Genomic DNA, 25,005 nt, shown 5'->3' on the forward strand with positions numbered 1-25,005 from the left:
GAGTTCCGCCCGCCCCCCCTCCAAAAATTAAAAGTCAGCAGCTACACATACTGTACACATACTGTAGCTGCTGACTTTTAATATTAGGACACCTTCCTGTCCTGGAGTCCAGTGATGTCGGAACCGCAGCCGATGTTTCCATCGGCTGTCGGTGCTCCCGCCGCCATTGCCAGTCAGGGAGCCCGGCCTTGCAGCTTCACAGGCGGGTCCCTACTGCGCATGCTCAAATCTCACTGCGCATTTGGGTTGGCTCGGCGGTGGAGAGTAGAAGGAGGATGAGAGGAGAATGGAAAAGGAGGAGGGTAGAAGGAGGATGAGCAAATGAGTGGAAGTTCCACATTTGGGTGGAAATCCGCTTTAAGTTCCACTTGCTGATCACCAAAAGTACATTTACTTTGACGTTCAATACTGTTGTTATGGCAGCAGCTAGCTGCCATAACCCTGGTATCATTTTGTCGTGTGGGTGATTCTGCGTCTAATCAAAGTGGTCTCAGCGGCAGATTCGCATAGGATGACTTTTAGAGGCAGCGGGAGAGTTGCCCCCTCCCACCGCTTGCCGGTCGTCCCTGAGCTTACCAGAGCCATTGGTAAGTCTGAGGCTGATCTGATCTCTCTGATGCCTGGGCAGGAAGTCCAGTGAGGGCAAGATAGCTTCCACTCAGCTCTATGCCCTTGGAGGACTGGAGCGACCTCTGACATCACTTCCGCCTCTCGGGCTTAAAGGGATTTTTTGTTAAAGTCACAGAAAGGCCTGATGGGCAAGTGTTTTTTTTTTTTTAATATCACTTTTCAGGAATCTTCAAACTATGGCCCTCCAGCTTTTGCAGAACTACATGGCATTGTAAAACATTCACAGACATGACTAAGCATGATGGGAATTGTAGTTCCTGAACAACTGGAGGCCATAGTTTGGAGACCCGGATTAGTTCAGCTTTTTACAGAACATGAAAAAGGTAAACTAACTCAATACACCATCCCATACCCCTAATCACTATTGCACTTTACTCCTTTCTTGATTCTGAAAAAATGCAGTACATATTCTGGAAGTGGTGTAGGATCACAGTGCTGTGCGGATAAATAGAGTAACCAGTTTCTATATTTGTATTTGGCTGATTGCCTGGAGTTTAGCTTCATCATTACTCATTTCAATAACTTGTGTTTCAGAAGTAAAAATAATGTGCTCATGCTTTTTAACAAACAGGCTTAAAATGTAATGATCATGACAACAACTCCACTGCTCTCTTACATATGAGCTGCTCATTAGGAGCAAATTCTGGGGAAAATGGAAAAAGAAATAGAAAGCAAGAGAAAAAAGGAGAGAAGACACTTGAAAATGTGTCATATAAACAAAGTAGCCATTTCCAATGTTCTGTGAAATCCTACAATTTCTGGAAAAGTTACTAAAACACAGCCTGGATCACTGACTACACCGTACTTACACTTAAAGTTCAGCCCAAGATACTTCTATATAAAAACAAAATGTGGCCTAAACCCAACTTCTGGGACTAAGTTTTAAGTATATTGCGAACCAATTTGTCCTTAGGACGAGGTGCCTCCACAACTAGTTCACCAACAGTAAAAACGTGTAAAGGAAGACCAGAAAGGTCACTTTTAAAAGTTGTATATGGAGAACCAACCACTGAACATCAATAACTAGAAAAGGCTTTATTGAAATAATTACCAATCATTACATCTTTAGAGGTCAAAATGACCATGACCTCCAAGCACCAAGTGAATTAAAAAAGTGGACAACGTTGTCACACACAAGCAGACAAGGACAGGGCCCCACACTCACTAATATGCACACCATATACACCAAAAGAGTCTATCTTCGAATACCGGACTATGCCTCGTTGATGTACCTTGGCCATGCACATCTCTGGCTAAGGTATATCGACGATGTATTGATGCTATGGGATGGCTCGAAAGATGAGCTAACCCAATTTATGGATGAGTTGAAACAGAATACAAGGAACATTCATCTAACTTATGTAGCGGATTCTCGAGAGATCTTCTTCCTGGACCTATCAATAAGGCTAGAAGATGCAAAACTCGTTACTAGGACCTTAAGGAAGAAAACAGCTGCCAATACTCTGCTTTATGCGAGGAGTCATCATCCAAGACCTTTGGTCCACAGTATCCCAGTTGGTCAGTTCCTAAGAATTATAAGGAACTGTTCCAATGATGATGACTACCAACGTGAAGCAGATGATTTATATAGAAGTTTCGGGGAAAGGGGTTACTCACACCGCACCCACAGAAGAGCTAAAAAAAAAAAAAAAGACCTCCTTAACCGCTTGCCGACCGCCGCACGACTATTTACTGCGGCGGTCAGCCCCTCACAGGCAGAGTGAAGTAGTACTACGTCGCTAGCCTGTGAGGGTCTAGGGAGCGAGCGCGCGCCCCCGGAGGCGCGGTCACGGACCCCCCCCCCCCCGCGCGTGACTGGCGGACCCGATGTCCGCCGGCCACTCGGCGATCGTCGGTGCAGAGGGAGAAAGGCAGGCGGCTAATGTAAACAAGCCGCCTGTCATTCTCCCCGGTGTAGGAATGGTGATCATGCGGTTTTACTATGTAGGACCGTTGATCACTGTTCCTACACCTCAAGCCACAGCCAATCACAGTTAGAATCACGCCCCTAGGGACACACATAACCCCATAGCTGAACCTGCGATCTGTCCCTGTGTCACTCAGTCACCTCCCCCCACACATGTCAGTAAGCACCAGGCATACATTAACCCCTCCCTCTCCAATAAAAGTTAACCCCTTCACTGCCAGTGCCATTTTACAGTAACAGTGCATATGTATAGCACCGATTACTGTAGAAATGTCACTGGTAACCCCAAAAGTGTCAAAAATGTCAGTCAAGGGTCCAATCTGTCCGCTGCAATGTCGCAGTACTGCAAAAAAAAAAACCGCAGATCGCCACCATTACGCGTAAAAAAAAAAAAACACAACAAAAATGACAAAAATCTTTCCCTTTGTTAGTAAACGCGATAACTTTTGCGCAAACCAATCAAAATACGCTTTTTGCAATTGTTTTTTACCAAACATATGTAGCATAAAACAAATTGGCCTAAAATGTTAAAAAATTTTGATTTTTACATTTTTTTGGGGGGAATTTCATATAAAAAAAAAAATGTGAAAAATATTGTTCATTTTTGCAAAATTGACGCTTTTTTTGTTTATAGCGCATGATCAAAAAAAAATCGCACAGGTGATCAAATACCACCAAAAGAAAGCTCTGTTTGTGGGAAAAAAAGGATGTCAAATTCGTTTAGGTACAGCGTCGCACGACCGCGCACTTGTCCGTTAAAGTCACGCAGTGCCTAATCGCAAAATAGGCCCTGGTCAGGAAGGGGGTAAAATCTTCCGGGGCTTAAGTGGTTAAACCCCGCACTGCCCCACCAGATATTCCTGAGGGTCCAGTGAGGATCACCACCAGGTATGGAGCCCAGTGGGAAGAAATTAATTGGACCACTGCACATACTTACACATACAAATGATTTGAAAGAGATAGTAGGCCCAAGACCACAAATGGTAGCAACAGGCAAGTAATCTAAACAATACACTGGTTCACGCTGAATTTTTGAGAACACAGAAAAGAAAAACTGAACTCCTGATCTTCCCGAATTGAAGGGCATGTACCCGTGTGGTCATTGTGGTATGTGCAGATATGTTGATCGTACAAATGTGTTCACTGACTGATGGTATGAATACATATTCGATTAAACAGTTTATTACCAGGGCTACTACAAAGGTACTGTACATTTTGGAGTGCCCCTGCAAGAAATTATATGTGGGTAAAACCAAACGCCAACTACGCATCAGATTCGGTGAAAACATATAAAAGTATTCAACAAAAATAACACCGATTGGATTACACTTTGCAGAGGTCCACAGGGGACAACCAAAGGGACTTTGAGTAAAGGAAGTTTTTGCCCTACATCTAACAAATAGAAAAAGGAGACTTCGATACACTACTCTTGAGGAAGAAAAAATCTTTATATCTAAATTTTTTTTTTTCTTAGACTGGGTGCTTTAGCACCAATGAAAGGAGTTTAAAGTGTACCGTGGTTGGTTCTCCATATACAACTTATTTTTAAAAAAGGTGACCTTTCTGGTCTTTCTTTACATGTTTTTACTGAAAGCTCAGCCTAAAACTAAAATCTCCTCGCAGCCACAATCCAAGACTAACCTATCAAACTCTGTAAAGAAGAAATTGCTATACACAACTTTTCCGAAGCCGCTCCGGTCACCAGCTGCAGATGCTGTGTGTAGAAGACAGCCGATAACAACTGGGTAATGAATGGGAAGTGACATCACCCATTGAGTTTCTATAGTGTTTCCATTGTCTCCTGCACCGTCTATACAGAGACGCCACCGCTGACCGGACCAGCTCCAGAAAAGGTATGTATAGCGATTTTTGCTTTAGAGGGTTAGATAGGTTAGTCTTAGAATGTGGCTGCCAGTGGATTTAGAAATTTTAATTTTAGACTGGACGTCTACTTTGAGGGCTGGTTCACACCAAAAAAAAAAAACGCACTTCAGATCTGTTCTGGATGAGTTTCTGCATACACATTTTTAAACGCATTTTTGGTGCGTTCCCTGGAACTGACCGTACTCGTGTGAACTTTGCCATTGGAAACCATATAACCTACTTTCCATGCTTTTTTGATGCAGAAAAAAAACAACACACTGGACTGCATGTGGTGTAAACTGGCCCCTAAGGCTGCATTCACGCCTGGGCGTTTCAAATCACGGGCGATGCGATTCTGCCCACGATTTTAAAATGCTCTGGTAAAATGCCAAATGTACATTTCAGATGCCATTCTTTTTAATGGCACCTAAAAATGCAGTGCGGTTCTGGCACGATAAATCACATTTCAATTGCGGCAAACCACAACGCATGAAGCTTGTCGCCGAAAATTAAGTTCAGGAGCTACATTTGGGCGACAAGCTTCACGTGATGCGGTTTGATCTGGTTGTAGAGCGATTTATCATGCAACAATAACAGCAGAACCGCACAATGCTTTTAGGTTCCTATTAAAATGAATAGTATCTGAAATGCGCATTCTGGGATTTGACATTTTATCGGAGTGTTTTGAAATCACAGGCAGAATGGCAGCGATTCTGCCCATGGTTCAAAAAGCTGAGGTGTGGATGCAGCCTTACTGGAAAAGAAAAGCAAATGTTCCATTAATATTTGTGTGCCAGATGTATTCCTACTGTTCATAATCAGAAATGTATTGACTGCTTACACTGTGCCAGATTTAGGAAAAAACCATTAGGGGAAACCATTTGTAAATCAGAGATGGACTCCAAAGTAAAGTGCTCTGGCTCAAATGTCCTCTATCCATTACATTTAACAATAAGCAAAAGTTAAAGCTGGCAACTACAAAATCCATATGAACATCTTTATTGCTTGCATGGTAGTGAGTAAAAAAAAAAAAAAAAACAAGCGCTTACGCGTTTCAGCAAATAGCCTTGCTCACAAAAGGTGCTGTGAGAGGCTATCTGCTGAAACGCGTAAAGACTTTTTTACACACTACCACGTAAGCAATAAAGAAGTTCATATGGATTTTGGAGTTGCCGGCTCTACCTTTTGCTTACTGTGCCAGATTTATCAATCAGCTGTAACCTCTATCACAGCTGCCATCTGAACATCTTTACAGTTTCTTTTATCCAAGCCTCTGGTGTAAGTCACTGGCCTGGAACAAGGTACCAGGGTGGAATTTTAGACTTCCCTAGCTGTATGCTGGTTCAAAGTCAATGACTCACTAGTAAGCAAAGCCAGAATTGGAATGACTTCCTCAAAACTCACACCAAACAAGTCAGCGATGGCAGCTCCCATATTTCTCTCAAACAAATGCCCAGTAAACACGTGCAGATTATCTGAAGACTTGTCTGCAGACTTACCAAAATCATATAATATGAGGTCAAACCTAAACACTTTCAATTTGTATGCAATCCGGCAGGCCCTTGCACTACATAGAAAAGGTAAGTCTGCAGATAATCTGCACGTGTGTATGGGGCATTAGTGAATAAAGAGGAGCTTCAATTTGTTTTTCTTCCTGGATACAGGATTCGGCTGCAACTTCCTGAAGAACCAAAACTGGCTTCCCACTGCGCATGTACAAGCTCTAGCAGCGATAAGTGAATGGCTCTGCAGCCTCCTGGACATGTGACATGTCCAAGGAGGCTGCAGGGCAAAGGACGTCATTCGTACCTAGGCGAGGATTGCGGGAGTGGGAGCAGGTACTGATAAGAATAGGTAATGCCACCCCCCCAAACAAAAAAAACAAAAAACAAAAACAAACCTTAACTTTGTTAAAGGCTAAAGGGATGAAGTGAACCAGCTGGACGTCTCCTTTTAAGTGAAGTCCTGCTTTAGGCAATAACCTAGATTAAGGGCCAGTTCACCTCAGAATGCAGAGCAGGAAATGGCATTCCAAGCACATGTTCTGCACTGCACTCAAAAATCACTGCTGTTCCTATCTGCTGTGGGTGCCATTGCGCTCTTAAAGGGCACCCCGAACTCAGATTAGAAAAGCAGTGTGATTGTGGTCACCAAATCGCATGGTACCACAGTACCATGTGATTTGGTGCAGTGCGTTTTCTTGCATATGTGATTACCTGGGCCTCTTACCTACAGGCAGCATAAATTGCGGCAATTGCAGCACCATGTCTAAACTTTCAAATGGCCAATATTTATCAAATGCACCAGATTGCTTATAATGCGTCTTTTTTTTTTTTTTTTTTTTTAAGAAAACCGTTTAATATATGGTATAAAAATATACAACACGTATGTTTACCACTATGTAATAAAGTACCTGTCGTAGATAAGTCCATCGATTCCGTAATCTCTCATCAGATTCCGGTTATCTGGGTCATTGGTATCATCGCCCCAGCAGAATACAACCAAGCCTTTTGATTTAGCCTCATGTATATAATGTGGATTTCTCAGAAGATCTTCAGTGTGGACATTTATTCCCTATTATTACAAAGAGAGAAGAAGTCAGTCAGTCATGAACAAACGTAAGTGCATTAGACTTTTAGACATAAGACCCAATGTGTAAGCCGCTCAGGCTTCAAGAGGGGTGCAAGTTCTTGATATCTACCGCTGTGAGTGCTGGTTTGGGAGGGAGCTCACCCTGCTCCTGTGATCAATGGGTATGAAGGAAAGTCTCTCTGTGTGGTTTACAGGGAGACTTTCCTTCATAGCTTGTAGACTTTTTAACTTTACCCCTGACACAAAGTGTTTAGTATTAGGTATTGAATTATTTTGTCATCAGAAACTGCTGCTAAAACTGGAGTAAAATATTCTGCTGAGCCACAAATATCCTGCAACACTGTATTGGTTTTGCATTTTACATGTTTTTAAACCAATGCAGTATTTATATTAAAGTATGGCCAAAGCTTTTTTTGACATATTCTTCCTGTGATTAACAAGAGTGCACTTACTTTTACTCCCCTGTGACCCAGAATCAGCCGATGGGGGCTACAGATCGCTATTCGCTGACATGGCAGAGCCATTCCAGGCTCTGGAAGGATACCAATAATATTGCCTTGCAGTCTGACTGGCAGCTGGCTCCACCTCTAAACATGTGGCTGAGAGGTGGAGCCAGCTGCTCCCACCTCATCTCCCTTGCTCGGTGCTCCAATGATCACTGGACGGGCAGAGCTGTGTCTTAGTGTAGTGGTTAGCATTTCTGCCATGAAGCACTGGTGTCCTATGCTCAAATCCCAAACAGAAACGCAAAAAGCTAAAGGCACAAAACTAGATAACTTATATACTTAGATAACCCAATACATCACTCACCAAAAGGATGTTGGTATTATAGCCATATGCATACATTAAAGAGAGGAGTAGTAACAAGAGACCGGCGTAATAAAATAGGTATTTTTAATGACAAAATTATCGTGGTTGGGCATATATAAATATTCTTTATTGTACAAAATTGTTTATTTAGTTTCAAAAAATCCCTCCAATGACATTGAGGGTATATACACCCTCAGCCTCAAGGGAACACACAAAAAAAAAAAAAAAAATCACCTTGACACTGCGTACCAATCATACGTTTCAAACAAGCAAACATTTTTGTTATCTATGTTATACGTTTTCAAAATTGTTTAGTTTAGCTTGTTTGAAACCGTTGGTTGGTACGTAGTGTCAGGGTAATATTTGCGAGTTCCCTTGAGGCTGAGGATGTATATACCCTTCCTTTAATTGGAGGAATTTTCTGATACTAGATAAACAATTTTGTACAAGAAAGAATATTTATCGATACCCACTGAATTTTTGTCATTAAAAATAGCTACTATATTACCCCCTTCTCTTGTTATGGGGGTACTCCTCTCTTTGTCGAATCCCAACCACAATGTTATCTGCATGGAGTTTACATGTTCTCCTTGGGCTTACATGGGTTTTTCCACCAGGTACTCTGGTTTCCTCCCACAATCCAAACATTTACTGGCAGTTTAATTGAATCCTGTCTAAAGGCCCGTACACACGATAAGAAATTCGGAAGGGAAAATTCGTCCGACGACCGATCTCTCGATTTTCGGATTGTCAGTATGGTGCTTTCGACAGCCGACTCCGACTTTTCGGCTGACAAAATCCTGATGTGCAGGCTATATAATTTTTGTCGTCCGTAATAGAACGTCCGATTTTCGTCTCATTAGTACAGATTTGGACGGAAAAAAATCTTAAGAGCAAGACTAGGCATGCTCAGAGACGAAAGAACACATACAAAGCAATCCAACACATGACATCACTTCTGAAGTAGAATTCTGTCGTATGGGAAAATTTGTGTGCAGTCTAGAGCACATTCCAACCAACGGACACCACTCTGGACAAAAGACGGACGACCGGTCGGCGGAAATTCGTAGCGTGTGTACGGGGCTTTAACTGGCCCTAGCATTTTTGTGGACTTCATTTAACTGTCCAGAACTTGTATGTCGTCTGTGAATCCTGGAAAAGCACTTTTTTTCAAAGACAGGAGTTCACCTCTATACGCTTTCTTTGCTCTTATAGTGTCATGTATAAATTACACCAATTACTTACCAGAATATTTTCAAACTGAGCAAAGCTCATTGCAAATGGGGTCGATCGTGATCTCAAATCCATGAGCTCTGGATAGATTTCGGACTGTCCTTGTGTCAGAAAAAGGATGGGATATTTATTTTGTTTGAGACGCACCCTTTAAAGATAAAGAATAAAAAATAAAAATTAGAAAATCCCAAAACACCTACAACATACAGTATATAGAAAAGGATAAGTTCAACTTTAATAACATGTTACAAACTGTATTCACCCGCATCTCCCATTGTGAAAGCAGTTGGCGAATCCTCTCCCTGCACCTGCTGTCACAATTTGAAAACAAAGTGCAGAGCCGCGTCATTCATTCAGTTGCCTGTGAATGAATTAGACTATTGGGAGTTTGTAGCCCCGCCCCCAGACCAGGACTCCGGGAGAAGCAGCTGGCTGCAGGAGGAATCAGAGGCCCTGGTCGTTAGAGCTTACAATGACAATCTAAGAGGGAGGGTCAAGTGATACAAAAGATACAAGATCGTCTCCAGTAAGTACAATCGCCCATGTCTTTTCAATAAACCGGGGATAATGCACTCTGGTTGGTCCGTTTGTATTCATTACATGTAATTTGTGGAGCCAATAAGAAGATTCACCATCCCGGGCTTGTGAGGAATAGTCCATCTATCCAGCTACCTGTCATATCTTGATTGAGGAAAATAGCAATATCCCATGCCCAATACTTTTTACATCTGGTAAGAGGCCCTCTAGTGTGGTTTACACGAGGGTGGATGTGCATGATCTCTGCATTTTGGATTGCTTAAGATATTTATATATCTGGTAAGAAGGACAGCCAGCTGGTGGTGGGAATCCTAGTCACGTGGATATCACCGTATTCAAGACTTTAGGACTTTGGTTTCAACGTCACAGTCTCACATCTATCTATTCAAATCACTGACACAGTTTGGATATACTTTGATGAACTTTATTTTGGACTGTCATTTAGAACACCTTTATATTTTCATATTATTATCACTGTGTTTTTGTTATATAGAGTTGATTCATTGTAATCACAAATATTAGTTTAGCGCACCAATTATTTATGACACATTATTACACTTGGCACAGTATCTTGGTTGCAGCTTCACAACATCAAGTTATCAGCGCACCCTTTATTTTATCAAATGAATTAGACTACAACTACTGTTCACCATTGCGGCTGACGGCCTGTATTTCTCAATGAACTGCGAGGGCACTGTTGAGCGCTCTCATAATCTTAATTCTTCCTGCCATTCATAAACTGCGTGCCTGTATCGGATGTATGGGCAGACAGCTTACTGAGTGTCTGCAGGATCCACGCATTGAACCCGTGAGCTGCAGATCATGAGTGCAATGCTTTAAAGGATGTAATATAAAAAAAATAATAAAATAGACATTTTTTTTTTACCTGCAAAAAGATGTGCATTTATTTTATTTTTTTTACAAAAGGTTAAGTTATCCTTTAAGGAGGAAATGGCTGCTCCAGGTGAGCCCGCACTAGGTTTGTACATTGCTATATATAATTCCCCCTCCCAGTTGGAACACTGATAGTTTAGAGTACTACAGTTAAGAGGGGCTTTGACTTGGCAATTTGGCTTCCACGTGTATTTGCAAACGTAAGCAACAAAACCTGTTTTACCTGGAGTGGTTAATTCTGCTTTTTTTTCTGGCTAGCTTGAAAGTGTGCCAGGGATCTTTGGTGTTTTATTCATCACTGAAAGTATTGAACTTTATATATATTTCTGTAATATTGCGGAGTACAACATTCACCAAACCCACTAGAATCCCCAAATACAGAACATATTCAGGACTGCCAGCATAAGGACCAGTTCACACCACATGCTGTCCAGTGCTTTTTTTTTCTGCATCAAAAATGCATGGAAAGTAGGTTATATGGTTTCCAATGGCATAGTTCACACCAGGGCTTGCAGTTCCAGTAAAGAAAAAGTAGAACATGCTGCATTTTTCCTGCACTGGAACGGTGTAAAACCCATCAAAAACGCACTGGAACACACATGTCCTTATTTAAGGTTAAGTAAAAAAAAAAAAGAGGAAAAAATGCACTGGACTGCATCAAAAACACACCAAAAACGCATAAAAAAACGTACATGCAGAAAAGCATCTGGAACGCATCCAGGCTGCGTTTCTATGGTGTGAACTGGCCCTAAGGACTCGTTTATACCACGTACAGTCCTGTGTGTTTTTAGTCTGCATCAAAAATGTATGGAAAAATGGATTTTTGTAAAATCTTACCGTAAAATCCTTTTCTCTTAAGCTCATTGACAGACGTAGTCCTCGTTGATTAATAACAACTCGGGTTATACTGCCCTCTACAGGAGTAGGAAAGAAAACGTTCTGGCCACACCCTAGGGGCAGTCCCAGAGGGTATATCCTCTCACTTAATGCTACAGCAAATCAGTTATGTCACAAAGCAGTGTTTAGAGAATTTAACCCAACCCAACTCAAAAACAGAGGGGCGGTTACTACGTCTGTCAATGAGCTTAAGAGAAAAGGATTTTACGGTAAGATTTTACAAAAATCCATTTTTCTCTGTCGCTCATTGACAGACGTAGTCCTCGTTGATTAATAACAACTCGGGACGTCCCAAAGCAGTACCACAAATGAGGGGTGAGATAACAGAAATCAAAATCCAGAAGGCCCAACCGGAGCCAACCAGAAGCATCAAGGACTCATCGAGCAAAAAGATGAGACCTAAGTGAAACACCCAACAAACCCTTGAGGTAGACCAACAGTCTCCTCAGATTGCGGCCTGCAGAACCTTGTGGCCAAAAGAGGCATCTGACGATGCCATCACATCAACTTTATAAAATGTTGTAAAGGTATAAACCGACGATCAAGTCATCGCCTTGAAAACCTGGATCCCTGACGCCTGCTGACGGAAGACCCAGGAGACACTAGGCGCCCAAGTAGAGTGCGCCTTAACAGGGAACGGAGGATTCCGACCCTTAATAGAATAAGCCTGTACCACCGTCTGACTGGTCCATCTAGATATGGTCGCGGCAGACACAGGCAACCCCCTTCAAGGGCTATCCGTGATCACAAAAAGTGAGTCCGTCTTACGAAAACAAGTTCGTAGTAGTCAAGTGTATCCTTCTGAACCCCATCCAAGGAGTGTAATGCAAACTCCCAAGGATGGCTAGTCTTAGGACACGGGGGAAGGTAACACAATATTTTTATTCAGATGAAAACTCTGAAAACCACTTAGGAAGGAAGGATGGATTTGGAAGAAGAACCACCTAATCCCTATGAACCACCAGATATGGGGAACTTCAAGATAATGCGGCCATTTCTGACACCCTGCGTGCAGAAGTAATGGCCACCAAGAAGGCCACCTTCTGGGATAATGTAAGCAAGGGAATCTCCCTAATATCTTCAAAGAGAAGTTTCTGAAGAACCGACCACACTAAATTAAGACCCCAGGCGGTAAGGGTGCGTGCACTGGCGGAGCCAGATGTCGCACCCCCTGGATGAAATTCCGCACCAAGGAATGATTAGCCAAAGATTTCTGAAAGAAGATTGCTAACGCTGAAACCTGACCCTTGATAGTGCTCAAGGACAGTTTCTGCTCAACCCCTTGTTGCAGACAGACCAAGATTCGGGTCACCGAATAGGTATGTGGGGGAAATCCAAAAGATTCACACCACGCAATATAAGACTTCCATGTGCTGGAAGTCGCTTTCCTTGCTTTAACTAGAGGTAGGAATAACTGAAGCTGACACTGCCTTGTCCTTCAGTACCTGGGTCTCAATGGCCAGGCCATTAAGCCAGCGATTGTAAAGCAAGATGGAAGATCGGTCCCTAAGACCGCAAATCCTCCCTGAGAGGAAGTCTCCAAGAAGCGTCCGCGACTAGCCTCACCAAGTCAGCGTACCAGGCTCGACGAGGTCAGTCCGGAATTTCCAGAATAACTGGAATTCCCTCCACCTCTATCCTGCGAAGAAGTTCCCGCAGTAACTTGAGAGGATGGAAGGCATGCCGTAGCTGATACTGCCCCCACGGGGCGATCAGCGTTTCTGCTGTGTCCGCTAGAGGATCGCGGGTGCGAGCTACAAACCTCCGCACCTTCCTGTTGAGCCAAGGTGCCAACAGATCCACATCCGGGGTGCCCCAATGAAGGGACAGCTAGTGAAAACCCTCTTGATGAAGAGGACATACCCCTTGATCCAGAATCGGACGGCTGAAATAATCTGCCTGCCGATTTCCCACCCCCGGAGTGAACACTGCGGGGAGATCCGGAACAAACCGTTCCGTCCAACGAAAGATGCTAGTCGTTTCGATGGCCACCAGGACACTCTAAGTGCCCCTTTCTTGACATAAGTCACGACCGTGGCATTGTGCGATTGGATCAGAATCGGGCTGCTCTAGAGCTGCTCGGTCCAGTAAATCAGACAAAATCTGATCGCTCTCAGTTCCGATACCCTATTGGTAACCTGGATACTATCGGAAGGAATGACTTCCCCTGGTTGAGCATCGGAGGCTCCCTGGTCCGCTCGCTCAACCGGATCCGATTGTCCAGGAAATCGGAATTCTGATTCCATAAGAAAAGAATCTCCTTCAGGAGAATTCGGGTATGAGACTGGGTATACGGTACTGCCTCTAAGAAGGCCACCATCCGTCCCAGCCAATTGACGGACAGCAACATCCGAATCGTTGACTGAACCTTCTGGAGTTTTTCCGCAAGGAGAAACTTTCTTGCCCAGGATGTATCCAACATTCCAAGTCCAGAATTGGACGCACCTTGCCCTCTTTCCTGGGCATTGTGAACAGGTTCGAATAGAACCCCTGAAACCGTTCAATGTTAGAAGGGAAGAATCGTACCGGTGGAAGTGATCGAAACTCGATCCTGTATCCTGACCGTATGACCTCGCGAACCCCTTAGTCCGGGGTTCTGGCAAGCCATGGATCCGGAAACCGGTGAAGACATCCCCCCACCCCAGAGATGAGTAGGGGCGCATCAGGCTGTATTCTTCAGGCTTGGCTGAGCCGGACTCTTTGTTTAGCCGACCAGCGCCCTTTGAAAAACCCTCTGAAGGGGCTTTGGAGGGTTTCGCCTTATCGCCCGCCCTCCCGGAACGAACAAACTCTTTATGAGCAGAAAGGGAAGGTCCTCGTTGGTTACGAGGTCCTCTTTATCCTAACAGTCTGTGGCAAGACAGCAGGTGGTACCGAATATCCTTTAAAGAGGGATTCCTCAAACGGATAGCGCCTAGCCCTGCGTTAGGAAATAACAGGGGTTCGTTTCAAAACGACCCCATTTGGTTAAAGGAAAATCCTTCGCCCTTTTGGTAGGCTAACAAGTACCAAAAAGGAATTTCAGTCTCAGCTACCTCTGCCGGTGTAACCTCAAGACTAAAGGTTTCCCGGACGGACACAACTAGTGCATCCACCACTCTTGTGCTATGGCGGAGGCAGAAACGTTCTCACTGCTGAGGAGACATTACCTGAGACAACAGCCCCATAAGAGGGACCTGCAGCTGTATTGACCAGCTCCGAATCCGTATCTGAAGTATCAGATAAAAAATAGGGGTAGGCGGGGGTCGCTTCTTGACAGGCCACCCCCACACGGGATACCAAAGACTCCAAAACTGCCGATAATGCTTTAAAAACAAGTGGGGTACTGGAGGGTCCTGCGGCCACCTTGAGGGGATCAGGTGGGGATACCTATGCGGCAGGGTCAATGATTATACCAGACATTTGCCAGCGACAAAAAATGACAAAGTAAAAAACTTTTTTTTTTTTTTGTATCCCCCAGTCGCAACAGCACCCCTCAGTGTTACCTGCCTTTTTGGACCCCACAGAGAGAGAGAGAGACCCCAAGACTCATCCCTGATGCACAGAAGTTTTCATCAGCTTGCTCAGTGCTGTCCTATTACAGACAGGAAGTCTTTGGCCCTTTTTCCTGGGTAAAGGAGGCGGCTCCGCCCCTTAACACGCCTTCCGGCGCCTCCCCCTGGCTCCACAAGGTGTTTGGTCACCTCAAACATGGCCGCCCCCATGCTGGAGACACGAGGCTACACCAATATGGCGTCCTCGTGTGCTCTGCAAGACAATGGCGGCGGCCTGTTAGGATAGCGGCGGTTTAGCAGCGGCCTGCGGGATGCTGTATTTGGCCTAGCGGCCTGCGGGAGTGCATCGGCCCCCCCAAACTTCACCCTGGATGGTGATCAGCCTGGCCGGCGGTACCGGACCCTTGCGGGCCGCATGCGGTCCGTGGGCCGTCGGAAGGCAGCCTGCCCTTGCTGGAGGAATGCGATCTGGACTGCAGTTATACATGCATAGACATCGCCCTGTGAACACCTCTGACAGGTAGGATACCTTATGCTACCACAGTAATATTCTAGTACTGCCACTGACTTCAGTCATCTTTACAGTTTTGAAATGACATTAGATTGTCAGCTCCCAAACCAAGCCTCCTGGTTTCTTGTTCAAAAAAATCACACTCAAATAGGGGGATCCGTGACATGTATAGGATAGAGGGGAGACCCATCCTTACCATTTCAGAGAGGGGCCCGCGTTCACCACAAACCCGTCAGGGGGAAAAGGGGGAACATACTACTCACCATACCGGAACCAGGCGGGCGCCAACTCCTGACAGTACCCCTCTCCACCGGGGTGGGAGGGCTGTCGACCAATACGGACGCCGTGACTCATGGTCATTGGCGTTTAAGCGAGACGTTTAACTCGCAGGGTCAGTCCCCGTCCAGTGGGACTATGTCGCGGCCGACCCAGCGCGGAGCTATGGCCTGCACGCGCTCGTAGGCTGAACTGGGGTGACCACTGGATCTCAACATCCAGCCCGTCGCCCAGTTCCAGCTTTCTTGCTTGAAGATCTCACAGGAACACTGGAGAAAAAAGCTGTCTAAAAAATCTTTCTAAGAAAAAAATCCTGCCAGGACCGAAGATCCTAGCAAGGCATCTAGGTCCTTACTCCTAACTAGACAGAAAAAAACTGATTTGCTGTAGCAGGAAGTGAGAGGATATACCCTCTGGGACTGCCCCTAGGGTGTGGCCAGAACGTTTTCTTTCCTGTCTAGTCCTACTCCTGTAGAGGGCAGTATAACCCGAGTTGTTATTAATCAACGAGGACTACGTCTGTCAATGAGCGACAGAGAAAGTAGGTTATATGGTTTTTAATGGCATAGTTCACACCAGTGCTTGCAGTTTCAGAAAAAAAAAAAAAGTAGAGCATGCTGCATTTCTCCTGCACTTGACTGTACTGGAACACTGTAAAATGCATCAAAAATGCACTGTAATAACCGTCCTTTAAGGTTAAGAAAAGAGGAGGAAAAATGCACTGGACTGCATCAAAAATGCTCCAAAAAGGCACATGCAAAAAAGCATCTGGAACGCATCCAGACTACGTTTCTATGGTGTGAACTGGCCCTAAATCTAAGAGGAGGCTACCTACATTATCAATATCTGCAGTAAAAGCTAAAATTACCATGATTATTTTTAGAAGACAATAGAAAAATAATTTGTTTTAGATAGATCTGATTGGAATTACAAACTGGGACTCTTTTATAACAATACTGCAAGATTAAGTCTACTGTAAAGCAAAAATTCTATTTTTCGTGTTTGAATAAGCTGCTACATTTTGATGGATTGGACATCTAATATTTTAAAAACATATTGGCCAGTTCATTAACCCCGGTGTGGGGGATTAAGCGGTTTATAGTTATATTGTCTTCATGAAAAATAAAAAAAATAAAAAAACCTTTTCAAACCAGAACATTTGAGGATCTGCAGCTGCTATACAAAATGTTGGTTCTGCTATGTACAAAGATTACTGGGGGAAAATAAATGTGTTTTCCGCAGCAGTCAGCCAAGCATTCATTTTCAGCTTGGAACCTGCCCTTGACAACCGTAATGGGGTTCTAATGGGCAACTCCTCGTGCATTCAAAGCAGTTTATAATTATTTTAATAAGTGAGCGATGAAGGGAATTCTCATCACCCAACAGGGAGTATAACAAACTTGTCAGTCCAGTAATGGCATCCCTAATACTTTAATGCAGTCAACTGGAAAAAAGAAACTGGTGCTTTGCTAGGATATCCAAAGACCTTTAAAGATTTATGTCAAACATTTAAACTGGCTTTAACCACTTGCTTACAGGGCACTTATACCCCTTTCCTGACCAGGTAAATGTTCAGCTTTCAGTACTATCGCAGTTTGAATTACAATTTCGCAGTCATGTATTACTGTACCCATATGAAATGTTTTTTATTTTTTGAGACAGATTGTAATTTTTTTTTAGCTTCTGTTGAAAATTTTGCCTCTTTCACTAATTTGCGCTGATGAGGCTGCACTGACTGACATTGATAGGCAGCACTGATGGGCACGCACTGATAATTAGTGCCCTGATTATCTGTGTGCATGTCCTTTAGAATTGCCAGTTACCGGCTCTCCGCTCTGACACTGGGGAGAGAATTATTTGCACCCTCATGTTCTGTACAACAGGCAAAGTTACAATCTTGAAATTAAATGGATAATACAAGAAAAGAAATGCAGTAAACATTGTGCTGTCCCCCAACATTCTTTCCTTATGCTGTTGGTCAGCTTATGTAGGAGACCAATTTGACAGTGCTTACTGCCCAAAGAGCCACCAGCAACATCAGCAGGAACCCTAGGGTTCCATGAAGCCCTGGTTAAAAAGTTTGCACTAGGCCATGGGTGTCCAACCTTTTGGTCCCTCTGGGCCACATTGAGTGTAGAGAAATTTTCTCGGGCCGCATATAAAATATATACTATAGTTAAGGTATATAAGTAAAAAAACGCCACCGCGCCCTTCCCGCGCTGCCCCCCCCCCCAGCACTAATTTAACACAACTAGAGGATGATCCCTTCCGAGGCAGCCTCTGCCTACAGTTAGTTGGAAGCCGCTGTGGCCGTGCCCCTGAGCAGACTTCCTTCCTCCCCAGCAAAAAAAAAAAATAATTGTCAGGGGGCAGTGGGCCGCATTGCCTGCGGTTCCAGGCTGCAGGTTGGACATGCCTGCACTAGGCTAAAACCATGCCTTCCATGGGGGTAAGGGTTTTAATTTAGAAATGGCCAGTAATTTTGGATTGTGTTGAATAAAAAAAAAAAGCAAGCCTTTAACTTTTCATCCTGGCATTTATCAGTTGGAACGGGTTGCCCCTCTCACCGAATAGGAGCCTATAAAAAAGGCGTGCTAGACTGTTTACCAAACACTGTCCATTCTCTGAGCCCGATGCAGCCTGAGCTTGAGATCGAGGTTGCATAACACATAATACAGACAATGCTGCAGTGCTGCTTACATTACCAAGAAAAATTGTCTGAGACGCTTTATATAAAAATGGGATTTTTGTACTTACCGTAAAATCCATTTCTCTGAGCTCATCGACGGACACAGCGCTCCATAAATCATAACTACTGGTTTATATTGCCTCCTCCAGGAGTAGGAATAGGCAGAACAAAAACACCTGGCTACACCCATGGGCCGTCCCCAGCTGGTATATAACCCCCCTCTCTGTTCTAGGAAATCAGTTTAGTAGCAAGCAGTATTAGAAGTATCAGAACTCCATAGAGGGGTGGGTGCTGTGCCCGTCGAACTCAGCGAAATGGATTTTACGGTAAGTACAAAAATCCCATTTTCTCTTTCGTTCAGACGGACACAGCGCTCCATAAATCATATATACTGGGACGCCCAAAAGCAGTGCCAAAAGGAAAATGAGGGGTGGGGAAAATAACCCAAGGCTAAACATAAGCGCCCTTAACCAGAACACAGGAGCCCAGTCTGAAAAAAAAAAAAATTTAAAGAAAAAACACCCCTCAAGAGGGAACAGCCCCTCCTAAACAGCAGCCTGCAAAACCTTGAGGCCAAAAGAAGCATCCGCAGATGCCAAAGTATCTACATTATGGAATTTTGTGAAGGTATGCACCGACGACAGAAGTGGCCGCCTTGCAAACTTACGATATTGATGTCGGATGACAGAAGGCCCAAGAAGCTCTCAGCTCCCGAGTAGAATGTGCCGTGACAGGGAAAAGTGGAACTTGACCTTTAATGGAATGGAATGCCTGAGTCACTATCTGTCTGTTCCATCTGGAGATGGTAGCGAAAGAAGCAGCCAGTCCTTTTCTTGGTCCGCCCATAGCCACAAAAAGAGTCTGACCTCCGAAAGGACTCAGTAGCTGCCAGACACATCCGATTTGCATGAACCACATCCAAGGTATGCAAAGCAAATTCCTTGGGATGAGCCGGCTTGGGACAAGGAAGGCAACACAATGTCCTCATTCAAATGGAAGTCAGAGACAACTTTGGGTAGGAATGATGGACAGGAATGAAGAACCACTTTATCCCTTTGGACCACTAAATAGGGACCCCGACAGGACAATGCCACCAAAATTTCACCTTCTGGAATAATGTAGGAAAGGGAATCTCCCAAATATTCACAAATGGAGGTTTCTGGAGAACCCAAAGTACTAAATTTAAACCCCATGGCGGCAAAAGAGACCGTACAGGTGGAGCCACATGTCAAAACCCCTGAATGAAGGTACGAACTAAAAACTGCATGGTTAGGAGTCGCTGAAAAAAAGATTGCCAGGGCAGACACCTGGCCCTTGATGGTACTCAAGGTCAACTTCTCATCAACACCCTGTTGAAGAAAGGTTAGGATCCGAGCCACAGAAAAGGATTGAGGATGAGCGCCAATGGACTCACACCAACAAATGTACGCTTTCCACGTACGATGGTATATCTTGCTGGATGATGACTTTCTCGCCTTCACCATAGTAGGGATCACTGATCCAGACAGAACTCTATCCCTCAGTACCTGGCTTTCAGTACGTTTATGGCCACCAGACTGATTGGAAGATCCTCGCCCTTGATTCCTCGCAGGAATTGCGGGAAGAAGCCTGAGCAGAGGAGGATACTGGCATTACCATGGCCCTTGGATGCCTGCATCCTCTGCCAGAGGAAACCGTGATCTCGCCACAAACCGTGGTATCCTCCTGTGGAGCTGAACCTGCATGTAGGATTGTGCAAACAAAACTGTCTTGACGGTTGTTACCACCAGACTCAGAACCTGTATTGGAAATTGGGAGAGAGAACTATCTGTATGACAGCAGCTGGTGAATCACGGCCTGTGGATCCTGAAGTTGGTCCAGAGGAAGGACCAGCCTGTTCAGAATCAGAATCAGACCTAGGTAAATCAATTCCCTGGACAGGGATAGGGGGGACCTTAGGTAGTTCAGACATCACCTGAACCTTTTCAGGAATTAAATCCGCACAAGGAGACTCAGGGCCTAAAAAACCTGAACCCTTTCTGGGTACCCCCAAAAGAATCATTTTGTGGATCCCCCTGAGGCTCATGAAGGAAGTCCACAAGGCCTGGAAACCAGCAAAGATGTCCCCCCCCCCCACCCCAAAAATGGGTGAGGGCAGACCTTAATGCCGAAGGGGTCTTGTTTGCCAGTCCAGAGAAGCTAGCTCCAGGCTTATCAGACCAAGGATGCTTGGAACCTCCCGGGGAAGAGATTTGAAAGATCTATTTCCCTCATTCTCCATCCCAGAAGCACAAAATAATTTTCTATGGGCTGAGAAGGAGGGCCCCCATCTGTGACGAGGCTCCTTCCCTTTCCTAGGCTATGGCAGGAAGGTACTCTTTCACCGCCCCCCCCCCCCCCCACCCTGATACCCTTAATGAGGTCATCCAGGGTAGCCCCCAAACAAACAAGACGATTGCCTTGAAAGGGCAGGTCAATGAGCGCTTTCTTAGAGTCTTGGTCTGCGGACCAATTCTTAAGCTACAGCACGTGCCTAATCACTACCGCTGAAACAAAGTTTGGACAGCACAGCAGCTGTATCCAAAGCTACATCAAATAAACTTCAGCCCATAGACCAACTGGTCCGCTAAATCAACATAAGCAGCGGGGACCTGCTCATTCCCCAGGCCCTGGCGCAAAAGCTGGGCCCATTCAGTTAGGGTCTGAGACACCAGGGAAAAGGCAATGGCCGCAATGTCGAAAAAAGGCGAGGGGGAATTGGGACTTTAAAATGAGACTCATAAAGACATGTGCCTCCATCCCTGTGTATAACGTAAATCAAGAAAAAGTTCAGCACTTCTGTGACCCACTGTGGCTAAAATGGATATAGACACATACAAAATGTACAAAAGAAACAGGTCAATATGAAACCATAGTTTAATTGAACCATCAGATAAACAAATGGTGACACCATTATATTAATGGTTGGTAAATGTTGGTATTAATGGTTGGGTAAAAGGGTTTGGGATGTACATGGTGACACAATAGAAACAAAAGCACTGATGAATAAATAATAATGTATATATATTCGTAATAAAGACATAAGTGTACATATGACACGAGGATAATTAAAACAGTAATGCAATTGAATAAATGGTAAGATAGGGAATAGTGAAATGAAATTGCTTCCTATAAGGCTCGACGTGTTTCGTGAGTGAAAACTTCATCGGGAGCAGCAGGTGCAATTCGTGTATCTAGAAAAAATATAATATATATTCCTCTACTGGGATCATGGTTGCTTTGTTCAACCTGGAAACAGGAGGGTCCACCACTGGTGGACTAGTCCACTCTTTTAAAAAGGGACTCAGCAAAACGTTTGGTGACCACAAAGGGTAATCTTGATTGTTCTCATTCCTTACAGGAAAACCTGTCAAAAAAAGGTACATAAGCAAACACCTTTGGAGAGCGAGGTGACTTATGTGTACCAAACACAGCCATATCTGTGGCTACATCAGCCGCATCCTCCATTTTTAGAGTCTCACGCACTGTATTGATAAGTGCGTCTACCAGCGCTTTTTAATTCACTGCTGTGACCATGGAGGAATCATTCTCACTATCAGATGGATCTGGGGGTGTGGACACTTCCTCCTGGGCCTTTGCCCACATGCCACTTCCACCCGGGACACTAAGGCTGCAGGACCACCATCAGTGCAACCATGGGAAACTGGGGTTTCCGAGGGACCTGCCACCTCCATGAGGGGGTCAGTGGGGAAGATGTGACCCTGAGGCTCCATAAGGAAAGGAAGACCTAGCAGTACAAAAACAATCTTTTGGCACCACCAAAGGACCCCCCCCAAGGCTCAGGGTACCTATCAGCAGAGAGAGAGTTAACAGGGACCCCCGCCATCTGCAAGGGGACCCCCTCCTGAAGGTAGGACACATGTTTGGGGAGACTACGCTGCGCACTCTGCACTGGGACCCTCATGCACTATATCCACACTGCAAACAGTGGGGCATGCACCTAGGGGTCTCCTACACTGGGACCCCTCCAGACTACCAGGGCAGGACACTATCCCAGGACCCTTATAGAGTGGGGATAGTGGGGGAAACTCCAGGGGTCTCCGCTGCATCCTCTGCCCTAGGACCCCCACCAGCCCAGCTCACTGAGGGATTTTTAAGGCTGGGAGGAGGGCACCTGCAGGCAGGACCGACCATCCCTGGAGGTTACCTGCGGCCACCCCAAAAAAAAAAAGAAAACCCTTCCATAGTGCGGGTAACACTCCAGACAGAATCCTCACTATCGAAGTAGGGGAGCTGTCAGTCAAGGGACTGCTGCGACTTAGACCCAAGCCGGTCATATGCGACCAGACAGAATCCTCGCCACCAAAGTAGGGGAGCGGTCAGTCAAGGGACTGCTGCGACTTAGACCCAAGCCGGTCATATGCGACCCTGCAAGAAGTTTAACTCGTGGGCCAGCCTCTGTCCGTGAGGCTATGTCGCGGCCGACCTAGCGCGTAGCTGCGGTCTGCACGCACTCGCTGGCTGGGCTGGTGAGACCACTGGATCTAGATTATCCAGCCTGTCGCCCAGCCCCGACATTTGACTGTAGATCTCCTGAGAGAAAATACAAAAAAGATGTAAGGAAGGAGAAAACAATTGCTAGGACCAGAGATCCCAGCAGGGAGCCTAGGTCCTTACTCCTGACCAGACAGATTAAAACCGATTACCTAGAGCAGAGAGGGGGGTTATATACCAAGCTGAGGATGGCCCATGGATGTAGCCAGGTGTATTTTGTTCAGCCTACTCCTACTCCTGGAGGAGGCAATATAACCCAGCAGTTATGACTTATGGAGTGCTGTGTCCGTCGATAAACGAAAGAGAAACTCAGATCTATTCTTAAACGATAAGTTCACCTTTTATAACCTGTGTTTCATATTCAGGGGGTACAAGAGGATCTGTATTTGTTCTACAGAGTGTAAGGGATGCTAAAATGATTTTATATATGATGCTTTAGAATCTTCTGAATAAAATTGGTTATATTATTTTAATCAATTCCCTTATGTTATGCCTACAAAGTCCACCATGTTCTTGAGAATTTTGTTACCATTTTCTCTTTCCTTTTCTATATTCAGGGTGCAACATGCTATGAATGCACCGCCCACTGCCTGCCCAATCCCCATTTTGACAGCAGATTGTGGATCTTTTTCCCATGTCTGCTGCCACAATTCAAAAACGACGGGGCTATGGGTTGCGGGGGTGTCACTCATTCACAGACCTCTGTGAATGGAAAACTACAAGGTTCAGCAGCCTTTGCGGCTGTCGACTTGTAGTTTTTAATGAACAACCATGGCACTGTGGTAATTCATTATGTTTTGCTGTCAGAAAGTATGAGGTATGAGCAAGCTGATACACTGACAGATCTGCAGGAGACCTGCGTGGCATCAGCAATCTGTTGATCGCTGGTACAATGCTTTACAGGCTACAAAAACCAAAAATAATAAATCCACATTTCTTACCTGCAAAAAACGTGCATTTATTTTTTGTCAAAAGGTGAACTTATCCTTTAAACTGCCTAAGATTTGTCTCATTACGTGTATAGCAATAGCAGTTTACAGACTGATTTTACATATAGTCAGCAATTTCTCTTCTAATGAGAAGAAATATTATGCAACTTACATCGTGCAAATATCTGCATCAAAACACGAGAACACAATCCTTCGATTTCCAGCATTTTTCAGGACAGTTGCCAGAATGATATCCAGGAAGATGTTCATGTCAAAGTAGCTAGATAGATTACCGTCCCATTTACCACTCTGCAAAGCAGAAAAGAAAAGAAGATTCTAGAGTACAGATTGCATTTACCTAAAAAAAAAAAAAAAACACACACATCTCTATGTCCATTTACAATGGAAAGCATTTTGTTATTACAGTTCAGTGAAAAATAAACTTTTTATGTTGTCAGAAATCTGGAGCTGCCCCGTGTCCCCTGCACACTTTCTGTGTTATCTCAAACATTCAATTTACGGCCAAGACCAGAAGTATCGGATTTACCGCGAATCGCGGCTGCATTTACCTGCCTACCCTTACCTTACTGTGAGTTTGCACGTTTTTATTCAATAAATTAATTTTATATGCTACACTATGAGTGTATCCCTATTTATATCCTGACTATGAGGGGGATTGCGAGGAGGTTTGCCTAGAAGCCCAGGAAGTGGTGTGACACCAGGTACCCCACTATCATAAGAGTGGGAGTCTGAGGAGCATACCAGTCCCTGCCAAAAAAGTGTATCCAGAGGAAAGCCTGCCCTCTAAATAACGCTCATTTGAGTGTTAGTGGAGGTGAGCGGCCATTACACATTGTAGGATTGCGGTCAGTGGGATTTACTTTATGGTGATACACCCTGTGGATACTGAAGACTCGCATTGTTGTCTACACTTGAAGCACCTTTTGGAATTCTCATTCATCATTTTCTGCACTGTGCACATGGACACTTTATTGTTATGTAACTTTTTTCAAGATTATTGATTTATTTCTTTTTTGCACGCTGCACAGGACACTTTTATATGGTTGAGTGCAATTATACATTCATTATTTGCCTGTTGGGATTGTATATCATAAGTGGACTGTATTATTTACTTATTTTTATCTATTATCTGCACTGGCACTTATACACACGGAATAGGGAGACTATCT

At 44.5% G+C, this 25,005-nt stretch overlaps 1 protein-coding gene across 1 annotated transcript in view; it reads right to left on the minus strand.

Annotated features, from left to right (window-relative positions):
- The window catches only part of GPCPD1 (glycerophosphocholine phosphodiesterase 1), a 168,676-nt gene that overhangs the window by 22,784 nt on the left and 120,887 nt on the right, over positions 1 to 25,005 (minus strand). Inside the window, exons 17-19 of the mRNA XM_082251241.1 lie at positions 23,988 to 24,124; positions 9,068 to 9,203; positions 6,834 to 6,994 (exon numbers count right to left, since the gene is read on the minus strand). Coding sequence (XP_082107367.1) covers positions 6,834 to 6,994; positions 9,068 to 9,203; positions 23,988 to 24,124 — 434 coding nt within the window. The remainder of the gene's footprint in view (positions 1 to 6,833; positions 6,995 to 9,067; positions 9,204 to 23,987; positions 24,125 to 25,005) is intronic.

The sequence above is a fragment of the Pelophylax lessonae genome, assembly GCF_965119305.1.
Source record: "Pelophylax lessonae genome assembly, chromosome: 3".
In the NCBI taxonomy this organism is placed as follows: domain Eukaryota; kingdom Metazoa; phylum Chordata; class Amphibia; order Anura; family Ranidae; genus Pelophylax; species Pelophylax lessonae.